The 12,259-nt window shown below is 37.1% G+C and overlaps 1 protein-coding gene across 7 annotated transcripts in view; it reads right to left on the bottom strand.

Annotated features, from left to right (window-relative positions):
- Window positions 1-561: 561 nt before the first annotated feature.
- sdk2b (sidekick cell adhesion molecule 2b) overlaps window positions 562-12,259 on the bottom strand; it is a 305,599-nt gene continuing 293,901 nt past the window's right edge. For 2 of the 7 annotated variants that reach the window (XM_077200331.1, XM_077200332.1), the window contains exons 44-47: window positions 11,866-11,995; window positions 11,323-11,385; window positions 3,874-3,930; window positions 562-2,564 (exon numbers count right to left, since the gene is read on the bottom strand). In XM_077200331.1, coding sequence (XP_077056446.1) covers window positions 2,139-2,564; window positions 3,874-3,930; window positions 11,323-11,385; window positions 11,866-11,995 — 676 coding nt within the window. In that variant the 3' untranslated portion in view covers window positions 562-2,138. The remainder of the gene's footprint in view (window positions 2,565-3,873; window positions 3,931-11,322; window positions 11,386-11,865; window positions 11,996-12,259) is intronic. The other 5 variants (XM_077200334.1, XM_077200335.1, XM_077200337.1 and 2 more) reach the window with 3 other exon arrangements.

Genomic DNA, 12,259 nt, shown 5'->3' with positions numbered 1-12,259 from the left:
CTGTCCGAAGCACACCTTAAGCATCTGGAAATTAAGGTTCATCTCATCAGATTGAAGTTATCCCTAAAATTGTCTCAACTGTCTTAAACAGGCGCAAATTTGCCAATGAAACCGATAACGCAGCACAATACCCTACATTCACAACCAATCAGAACATATCTTTAATATACAGTTATGCCCCATCTGAAAAGAATGTTGCATTGAGGATTCTGGTATGGTTGTGTCCCTACCGGGCTGTCTTTAACTAGCAACTAGTCAACAAGTTTCATTGGAAAGATTAAGCTGGTTGACCAGCTTTATATGACTATGTTGGTTTACAAGTTGGACCAGCAAAGATAAAATTGAAATTCAGGTCAAAAACCTGAAAGAACCTTTAAATTACTTCTTGTCTTCAGTTGCTCCAAGACGTAGTTCTTAGAGAGCATGGTAATGTCATGACAGCTAAAATAATATAATTTTAAGGACTCTTTCACTTAGCATTACACACGTCTTCTCTTACGTCAGTCACTCCTGAATGCTCCCTTTTCAGAGATGGCCATTTTCAATGTTCAAACCAATAACTTTTGCAGAAAACATAATTTATTTAGGAATATACTGTGTTCAGGCAGACTGAGCATGTGATTGACCTTGTTTATACAGACAGTAAAATCACTTCACGGAAAGGAAAAAGCAAACAACATCGTTAAACTTCACAAGTAAGCTGTGCAAGTGCCGTTTAAGTTCTCTGCTGGCGTTCTTAGTCCGTTTTCTTTTATCTTCAGTAACTTTGAATAGCCGCGTCAAAGCGAAGTGGTGAAAATCCATGGTCTGAAGGTCACAGGTACAATACATTTGCTTGGTTTGCACAATCTTTGAAAATGTCATCAGCTCCTATGACGTCTCGTCTTGCCAGATGATCTATGTGAACGGCGAAGATGACATCACTGGCAGAGTCATGTAAAGTGAAAATCTGTGTGTGAACAGGAAATCTTTAATGGGTACGTTCGACTTCCAGCTCCGCCTGAGATGCTGGCAAATATCCCATATCCGCTGCTGTTTATTTTATGTTTATGTCGGATGTTCGCGTCTGCTCAGGATGACATCATAGAGTCAAATCAAAAGGAGCAACAAATGACCCCGCCCACCATGTAACACACACATACAGTACACACCCGCTGCTGACATGAATCCTCTGAATCTGAATCAATCCAGAGCAATAGTACAATAATATCATAGTAAATCAGACTCTTACATATTTGGCCTTTCATCTATCAGTTTCACATGGCAAATATACTCGCGCTCCAGTCCTTAGCTTTATGAACACAATCTACATTTCACATCTGGAAAAAAACATTCAAAACACAGATTAGCATTAAGCACTTAATATGACCTTTGGCCTTTTTAGAACACTGGTTAAAACTGACCTGTGACATCAATAAATGATGCTGGCTTTTCAACTCAAACATGTGCTAAGAGCAGGCGGGTCTTTATCAGATCATAGTCTCTAGTCGAATGAACTTTAACCTCTCATAATCACCAAAGTACTTTGTCATCTGTTTAAGAACAAAAATACCACAGTAAAATAAAACACAATTTAGCGTTTTTCTAGATGTCAGTCACCACTGGTGACCCAAACGCTGAGATTTACTCCATAGCATTTTTTTTTTCATGTGTTGGTGCTTCTGTCCAGCATTCATAACTTAAGTTTTGTGTTGTACACTTTTGTGGAACTCAATAAAACAAAAGAACCAATAACAACTAAATAAAAAAGCAAACGAAAATAATAGTTTGATCCAAAAAAAGTCATGCAGTTTGTTCAGGCAGCACAACAAAATAAACCCAAACCAAAACAAACAAAGATCACCGATGCGTTTACGTGTCTTTCCAAGTGATTGTCTTTCATTGTGAGTGAAACACACGGAACACACACAAGCAGAGAAAGCAAACAAAACCAGAACGAAAGTAAATAAACTGTGATCAAAGGAGGAATACAAGAATAAAAATAAGCTTGCAATGACAAGTAAAGCACAACAGATCCAGGGCTGATGTTTGTTGTTGTTCTTCTATAGACGTGAGTTTGAACAGGCGTTTGGGAAAAGAACAGATCCCACCCCCCCTGCCTTCGCTTTGTATTTCCATGTACTGATATCTTCATTCTGTCAAACAAAGGAGGAGAAGCCGGCGATGGGGGCCCGGGAGCCTGGGGCCAAGCTGCTCGGGGGCCGGTAAAGTGTGCCGTGCTGACTGGGTGGGTTGGAGCTCTGCTGGGATGGAGTGGGAGTCCGGCTGCCCTTCGGTCTAAAAAGGCTGCCAGTCTGGGACTGGCTTTGGGGCGTAGGGGAACTGAGCTGTGGGGGGAACGGGGGTAGAGGGGGCAGAGGGGGCAGAGGTGGCAGAGGTGGCGGAGGGGCGCTGTGTTCGGGCTCTCCGGACTCAGACTCGGTGTAGTTGTAGGCCTGCACTCGGGAGATTCCCTTCTGCTGTCTGCGCCAGGAGTTGTAGTAGGTAGGGTCGCTGATATAGTGGTTGACAAACGAATGGGTCTTTTGCCGGTTGGGGTCCACCTCGTATTCGCTGTCACTACCCTGGGATGGAGAAAGCGGGAAATAATGAGTAATGGAAACATACTCACATACACAATCTCAGCTTTTAAGGAGGGAGATGACTTGAGAAGGTACCCAAGTTCTATCCAGAACCAGAGGTTGCACTATAAATAATTATTATTTGTCATTTTGACAGCTGGGTTGCACATTGTCAGTCATGCTAATACTTTTACTCAGCAAGGATGCATTAAATTGATCAAAAGTCCCAGTAAAGACATTTATAATGCTACAAAATATTTATATTTCAAAGAATGCTGTTCTTTTGAATTTTCTATTCATCAAAGAATCTTGAAAAACGATGTATCATGGTTTCCACAAAATTATTAAGTAGCACAACGTTTTTCGACATTGATACTAATAAGAAATGTTTCTTGAGCACAATATTACATTTGGTTTTACTGTATTTTAATGCAACCTTCTTTGAAAAACATAATACAAAACTTACCAACCCCAAACTTGAGGTAGTGGTAGTATAGAATATAATAAAAAAATGAATAATAAAAAATAAAATAAAACAATTCAAAGCATTTTATTTGTGTGAAGTACATCTTAAGATGTATGAAGTAGTGGCACATTTTTTTAAACAGAATTTATTTCTGTATTTACAAAACATTAGATACAATGGAAGTTAATAAAGATTACAAATCATGACTGGCAAGTGTGAGTTTGGTGAAAATGACTGATTTGAGTTATTTATTCATATAATCACAAAAGATTTACACTGATCATAATAACATCTAAGTAAAACAATCTTAAGCAATGTACCATATTGTTAAAGAATTTTTTTTTAAAGACAATATTTATAATCTAAATTGTAATTGACAAGCTCTCAAGACAAGCTATTTAATTTTATCAAAAACTGCATTGCGAGTATTTAAAAAATATATATATTATTGTTATGAAAAAGACAACAGACTTGACAGGAAACTGATTCAATGAACAATATCCAATGAATTATTCTACTGGACTACACTTATTTACTGTGGGAAAGCAGTAGTGAAATGCAATAGACCACGCACCGTATTGTTTAACCTGTCAAAAGTGGCCCCAAAAAGAAAGAAAAGCCAAACCAAAAAAAAGGAGAAATAAAGGCTCTATCATTTAAAAATAACCTCAAAGCTTTAGGACTACCACTGTACCCTCTGGTACCAATCACACGCTGCGTTTAGGGGGTCACATATCCATGTGGTGGGGTTTTGACCATGTATGCATGAAACGAATGGAGAGGATAGGAATGGACAAGCACTAGGAAGCAACTTCCTGTCAATCAATGCACAATTCATGTCCTCACCCATTGAGTTGGAAGAGTTTGGAGGCCCCCAGTCTTAAAGGAGAAAACAAGCGCCTCCTAGAGGTAAACAGAGACATGGGGTTTAAAGCAGTGCAGTATGGGCCCTTCGTCATATTTCATGGGACAAACAATGGCTGCTGCTTCTTTTTTCTTTAAATATTGCATTACCCTTACAAAAAAGTACTGTGATATCAGATTTACATTTTCATTTAAAAGCAATTAGTTCACAACAAACCTGTATTATCACTATAACAATTTGAGTTAAATGTTAAATTAAGAAGTAATATTCAGTATGCAGTATTTGTAAGTCTTTCATTTGCTTAAATACATATTCATATTTTTATGCCTTTTTTTAAGCACAAAAACAAAGGGAAAAAAACATATTTTCAAGACTTTTGGACCCTACTATTAGGAAATTAAAAGCATACCATACCATTACAGTATATCGGCAGGCTAGTAACATTATACTTTTTTGTAAGGGTAATGTGGGTTGGGAGTACAACTTCTCAACACTTTCTCGGACACGAATGCATCTCCTGGATCAACATCGAGTAGATTCCTCATGGCGGCCTCTTACACTCTCTATTGAGACAGCACTTTGCACTAGAACAATGGACAACTGTATAAATATCTGCCCTCTATCAATCTGTGTCTTCCACCACCATATTTATTACAACACCTTCCCACCCTCATTCTGACATATCTGGCTCACACTTCTAGAGTTGGCTGATGGAGTTCAGATATATCCTAAAGTACTAAGTGCCAACTGGAGAGGGAGAAAATGAAAATAAGAGAGAAGAACCATCATAGCTCAGGCTTTTAATGTTTGCATATCCTTTAAAGAAGACTTGTCTATCCTCACCAGACCACTTTCCACTCTCAGGAATTCAATCAGGGAATTTCCAAATGCTACTTTTAGGGGTTGATTCTGAACTTTCTGAATAGTTGAACTCTTGCTTCACTGTTAGACACAGCATTCAAGTCTGCTACTAACATAAAAACTCATTTTATTAAGTTTATTTACCCTTTCTGAGAGCAACACTGTCATTTGAGGTCTTTTACTTTACGACAATGTGAAATGAACGAAAACAAACAGAAAAAAAAAATCGACAGAATTTTCTTGCATTTCATCTTATCACTGAACTATTGCAAAACAGAGATGCTAATATATATTCACATACTATATTAAATACAAACAGTTGAACATTTCTCCTTGTCTTTGTGTAGTGAAAAGACTAACAATGTACAGATCTCTCCAGTCCATCATGATTGTAACATGTCCACACATATGTGACACACATGCCTCTGTTTAAATTTCAGTGAGGAAACCATTTCCCCTAAATCCAGCCTCACATCGCCCTAAATAAGAGCTGCAGATTTTATGCCAAAATACCTGCTGAATTTCATCTTTTTTTTCTTTACGCAGTCAAGATGTTTCAGAAAAAAAGCTGTATGATAAAATAGTTTGAGATCTCTATGCATTACACACACACACACACACACACACACACACACACACACACACACACACACACACACACACACACACACACACACACACACACACACACACACACACACACACACACACACATTTTATTATTTATTAGTCTGCCCAATACATGCAAATAAATGTATAAAGCCCACGATATATTTTTAAAGCATTATTGACTATGGACTTTTGTAGCATGATGCCTCGAGAAGGTCTATGAGCATGTGCTGATTTCAGCCTCTTAAACGACTGCAATGTTTTAATGAGGGACATTCCAGTCATACCAGCAAATTTAACAACTTAATAAGCAGCAAACAAAATGGCCAGTAATTCAGCTTTGAAAGCTTTTTCTGTTCAGCGTGACCTCACAACGAAGCCAAGCTCAGAAACTAAAGCATGCTGACACGGTGTGTGTGTGTGTTTGTGTGTGTATGTGTGTGGTCATAAAAACATGTCAGTTGACACAGTGCGTCGTGACCCAGCCCTGCCCTTCCCCCGCTGACACATGGAGGATGAAACAGCTGTTCTCTCCTCCAAAAATGTTTGTTTGCATTCATCCACTCCTCTGTTATTCTTTCTCCTCAATCCAGCTATGATCCTAAAACACCACAGAAATCCAGTTGGATATAATAATTAAATCAGAGCACATCGGCCATAACATGGGCAGCTGCCAAATCACCTGGAGGGAGAATCCAGCTGACACTTAAAGACAATTTAACTGGTGATTTTACACATGTGACTGGATTTTTTTGTCTTTTTCTGATGGTTAAAAGTGAAGTGCGGCACCAACAGGATGGCAAAAATGTTTTTTAGCACAGTCATTCTGCTCAAACAAACACACTGCACAGAAGAAATTGCACATTAAATAATTGTAATTATTGAAAAAAAGAAGAAAAAGAAAGAAGACCTAACCCAAATTCACAATTTAATTGTACAGTAATTTTGAGCAGGGAAAATTCTAATTAGCAAAAGCACTGTAAAAAAAAGTTGCTGCCTAAAATTTGAGTACACTCAACTTGGAAGTTTAAGTCATTTCAATTTAAATTACATTAAACTGACTTAAAAATAATCATTTGAATCGTGTATAACTTAAAAGTTAAAAATTGCTTACCTTATGTTGCTAAGTTAAAGCAAAGTAAAAACATATGTTGTCATAACTAATTGATCATTTAATTTTTTACAGTGAGGGAGATTATCATTTTTAAATAAAAAAGGGAAAAGAATCAATTAATAAATAAGTAAAAACGCAGGGTAGTTGCGCTGGTTTTAACTGCTATACTTTTCAGAACGCCTCACCACAAATATGAGCAATAGTATCACTAAGAAAAAAAAAAGTTTTTTCCTAAAGGACAAGGTCAATGTGATTCAGGCCTCCTTATTATCATAAAGACATTTGTGTTGATTAATTAAAGTTTCAAACCACAAAATAATTCCAAAACAATTTGCCAAGATATTCAACCAAACCAAAAATACTAATAATACAATAAAAGCTGAAGACAGATCGCGACGGGAATGGTTATTGAATCCTCAGATGGGACGATCTAATCTTACTGGAACTGGTTGTATGTTTTGTCTCCTGCAGAGAGAGAGAGAAAGTGGGGCAAGATGTTCCCACCCGGAAAATCCCTGTTTTGAGTATCACCCTACCCTACAGAAATCTCTTTAAAATGTATGAATCTTCACTTCCTCTGTGGACCTACATTTAGACAATGACACTAAGCCTGACCTTGTGATAGTTGTGACAGAAATGCATGGTGTCTAAATGAGTTTTACACTGGATTATGTTGTTTTCTTTCTGCAATAGATGTCAATGTATCATGTATGCAATATTTCTGTCCAATCTGCTCAAAAAGCCTAAAAAAATTAACGCAATCCACTAGATTGTGGTTTCAAGGCCACGTGACTGCCAAAACAAACTCAACCTCATTCATATCTCTACAGAGACGGAGAAAGGGAGAAATCCTATTGTGGCACAGATATGGATTAACTGAGGGGGAGGAGCATGTAAGCGTCTATGTCTCACATTCCACAGATCCATTCGAATATCAAGCACAGCAGGAATCAGACTGACAAAGACACATTAGTGCTGGGCGATCTACACACACTAACGTTCAAAAGTTTGAAAGTAACGGTTCATTAAATTGTTTAAAGGTGACAGTCATTACATTTATAATCTTTTACAAAATATTTCTATTGCAAATAAATGCTGTTCTTTTGAACTTCCTATTCATAAAAGAATCCTGATTTATTTATATTTTGTTTTGTTTTAAAATTTTTAAGACTGATAGTAAATGTTTCTTGAGCACCAAATCAATATATTAGAAGGATCATGTGACACTGAAGACTGGAGTAATGATGCTGAATTCAGCTTTGATATCACAGGAATAAATACAATTTTAAATGACATTAAATAGAAAACTGTTCTTTTAAATTGTAATAATAATTCCACAATATATATATATATTTTTTTACTTTTTTATCAAATAAATGCAGCCTTGGTGAGCATAAAAATACTTATTTTAAAAATGTTTTTTAAAAAAAGTAACAACCCCAAAGTTATTTAATTGTAGTGTATTTTTAACAGAATGCTTAATTCATATCTCAATACTTATGTGTTTGTTTTGAAATTATGATATTTTTCATCAGGGGAACCATCATTTTCAAACAGCACCTAAAAACAAGAATTTTTAAAATGTTTAACTGCAAGAAGTAAAATACAGTCAAATTGAGTCAAAACAGTCAAAAAACTATTTAAAATCAAGGTATGATTTCCATACTGTTTTCCCACATTCTCCTTCTCTGAGCCTTAACATTGTTACAGTACTATACAGTAAATATACTTTGTAAACTGTCCACAACTCTGAACAAAGTATTCAAAATAAATATAATTTGACTAATTTTCCATTTAAAAACAATAATCAGTTTTATAACTGTAATAAAAAACATTTTTAAATAAAAGTAGCTTAATTTAAATAATGCCATCAAAATCAATGCAAAAGATTGCCAATTCTTGATATATGATTACGCCATGTTTTTAAAAAAATAGCATCATTATATGCACACGTTTCTCCAAATAAATCTAAAATCTCTCTGTAACATAAGAGTGACAGATTAGAAGCGAAAGCTTTCCATGAGAAAGAACTTTCAAGAGCTATTTCGGGCTCTCACTGGGAAGATTCTCAGTGTTGATGATGTGATGCCGGGATGATCATCAGAGAGCCAATTAAAACAAAGATGCTTTGACATGGAAGACTGCCCTAACAATCCCTGCTGTTTACTGCAGCCGCAGTGCCAGCGTTTCCAAGAAAAACCAAACGCGCTCAAAATAGGACTCAAAAAGCCTTTTGTCCATCACACTCAAATGACTACAACATAACACCAGTCCAACATCTCAAGTGTTCATTTAAAGGCAGACCTGGCTCAGGTAGAGGTGCTAAAGCTTGTTGCATTGCCATCTGAAATGAAGCCGTCTTTAAGAGTTCCTAACAATGTTCAGTATTATACGTCTCTGTGGTGGCTCTGGCTCTTTTGGAGACAACTCAATGGATCTGCAATAGCCTGGAGTTATCCGCTCAATAAAACTTCAAAGCAGGATTCCAGCCTCTCTCCTCCCTCGTCCTGATGGCGATGATAGCAGACTTTAGCAGGAGCAGAGGGAGAACAGGAGATGCTCTGTTCCCGACCACGAGTCAAAGCTGGCCGGATGCCAGGGGTCTGGAAGGTGGTGGCAGGAGGTGTCAGTGAAAGGTGAGGAGGAGTAGTCGAGTTTCGAGATTTTGTTTGACATGATGTGCATTTTGGGAGTTCGGACAGTAATGGTGACAAAAAAAAAAGATAAAAAAATAAATAAAAACAAAATAAAAAACAACTGGATGTTGCTTTAAATCCTTAAGGATATAAACTATTTATCAAAGGAAAAAAAAATTATATATATATATATATATATACGGCTTATTTTTCCACCTGAGATTGCCACCACTAACCTACGACCAGATATTGTTTTGTGGTCTGGATCAGCACGCATTGTTAAACTGATAGAGTTAACAGTGCCATGGGAGGATGCGGTAGATGAGGCATACGAGAGGAAGAAACTGCGGTATGCTCATCTGGCCACTGAAGCAGAACAGCGAGGATGGAGAGTCCAGGTTTATCCAGTGGAAGTGGGTTGTCGAGGTTTTGTGGCACACTCTACAACCCGGTTCCTCAGAGACGTCGGATTCAGTGGTCAAGAGTTGCGTCGCACAGTAAAGAACTTATCTGAAGCAGCAGAAAGGAGCAGTAACTGGCTGTGGTTGAGACGGAAAGATTCTAGCTGGCTGTGTACAGGCCGCCATGCTACGGTTTCTTGAAAACTTGAAGAGTCTGTTGGTTTATTTGTATAGGTTGTATAGTATTTACAGTCATTACGTTCCTGTGTATATTGCGTGAATTATGGGTGGTTGGGCAGATATTGTGTTTTGCGGTAGGTGGTATGCCATACGGAACCGTTGCCACTGAAACTGCATATTAACGCACCAGTGGGGCTCGACAGCCTTAGTCAAACGGGTTGGCGCGTATGGTTGGGTTGCGGAGAGATTGATTGTGGTTAGGTCGCAGCAGCAGGAGGGATGTAGAGGTCAGTAAGCTGGGCTGAGTTGAGTGGGGGACGGAGGGGGGGGACTCTGCTACGCCAGAGTCACTGTCGAGCCCTCTTGAGGTGTCGTGGGCTAGTCGACGAAACACTGAGGATGGAAGGTGCCCACTTGAAGACCCTAGAGATGTCCCCTACTCAGCTCAATCCAGACGGTTGTCATGGGGGGACCGCACTGTGGTTGCAGCCGTTGTGTGTGCTGACGCGTGTTAACACTAGACAGAAGGAGATTTACATCGCCATATGGAAAGAAGCGTAAATGGATGGAGAAGCATAGGTTACTGTAAAGCTATGTCTTAGTTGGTGCTTATCTTGGCGAAAGCAGAGTACAAATCAGCATGAAGTTTTAACATCTACTCTCGTGTAATGGAAATCATTATATATATATATATATATATATATATATATATATATATATATATATATATATATATTAATGTTTGTAATAATAACACAAAAGAAAAAAAACTGTTATAAAACAGATTTTTTTCTCAACTTAAAAATGGGATTAGATTTGCTACATTTAAAGTTAATTTATTTAAGTCTTCACTAATATTATAATATAAAAACACTTAATTTAGAGTGCAAAGATAATTTATTTCGAATCCTAGCCAATTTAACAATAATTACATACTTTTAAAAATATTTTTTTAAATAAACTGTAGATCTGAACTGATCAGTTTGCATTTTAGGCATGATGTAATTTTAATAATTATTTTTGTTATATCAGAAAAAAAGTATCAAATTTCAAGCAGCATTACTATATTAAATATAAATACCAAAAATAAAAATACCAAGAATTGGAAATTGCATTAAAAAAATCCACTCCACAAATCAGAGGGTGAATGACACTTCTGAACAAAGGACTAAAAATATATTTACAGTGTGCAACAGTGCTTCATGGGAGAAGCAAGTCTGTTAATGTGAAGAAAACAACAACATGAGTTTGTGTTTCTTGCTTTTGATTGATTAACTGCCAATGCCAGACTTTCACATGACTCAAACTGAGAAGTTTTTGTGCTGATCATTCCAGCAAAACGGTCACTTAAGAGAAGTGGACAGAGTCCAACCAAGGCCTTCCAGTTCTCACACTTCAGTCTTTATATGTGTGTGTGTGATTTCAGTTTCTGTGCAGTGCACATTGTGTTTTGCTCTCAAGTCTACCACAGATTTTCCAACCTGTGCCTCAAGACACAAAGTCTGGAGAGAATGAACGAGGATGCAGCAGAACACTCTGGACATGATAAAAAAATAACCACCCACAGGACCTAGGATTGAAGCCATGCTCAAGTAAGACAGCCAAAATCTCAAGTAGGGTATAACAGACCTTTCCTGGAGGGCTGTATCCTACTTTTGAGAACGTTTCAGTTTCAGCACAGCGAGTCTTGTCCTAATAAAAGTGTGTGATAAGGGAATTTCAACAGGTCCTATTCTAAATTGATGCGACTAGATTTAGCATTATAAATCCTGCTCGGAGGTTAAAGGGACAGTTCACCCAAAAACGAAGATTATGTAACTATTTACTCACCCTCATGTTGTTTTAAAATGTTCTTTCATCAATGGAACACAAAAAGGAGATTTTTTTTAATATACTGGTTGATCTGTCCCATACAATAACAATGGGAACTGAAGCTTTCAAGCTTCCAAAAGGAGCAAAACACAACATAAACTTTTCAGAAAAATATCTCAAAAGTAGTCAAAGTCTGTGTATGCGCAATATTTAAAATAAAAGGTGTTTTTATGTTCTTTGTAAAGCTTAAAAGCCTCTTGAAATGAAATAAGGGTGAGTAAATGAGGACAGAAATTGAATTTTAAGGTGAACTGTCCTTCTAACATACATGAACAGACATAATGTGATAATGTTTGTTACCTGTGAATCTGAGATCTCTGAGGGCTTCTCTGTGAGACTGCTGCTCTCTGCTGGGATCAGATCGTTGTACTTGGTGCTGACGTCCTCATCCGAATAGTGCAGACTGCCTGGACTGGGTCGAGGAGGTGACCTAATGACAGGATGAATATTGTTTATACTGTATGTCCAATTTTAGTGCTTTTAACATAAATGAAATGTATAATGCTAAATTGTTCATTGATGTTATGTTTTTGAAAGCCTTAATGAAATGAGTTATTCTAAACAAATATATGATTTAAGAAATTCATAGAAAATCTCTAATTTTAAGTATTGCACCTGAGTATAAGTCACACTGGGAAAAAAAAAAAATATATATATAATAACTAACAAAACTACAAGATAAGTTGCATATATA

The sequence above is a fragment of the Siphateles boraxobius genome, unplaced genomic scaffold (genome assembly GCF_051911475.1).
Source record: "Siphateles boraxobius isolate OS27281-9 unplaced genomic scaffold, OSU_SipBor_1 46, whole genome shotgun sequence".
Taxonomy (NCBI): domain Eukaryota; kingdom Metazoa; phylum Chordata; class Actinopteri; order Cypriniformes; family Leuciscidae; genus Siphateles; species Siphateles boraxobius.
This window is presented reverse-complemented; position numbering and strand designations above follow the sequence as displayed.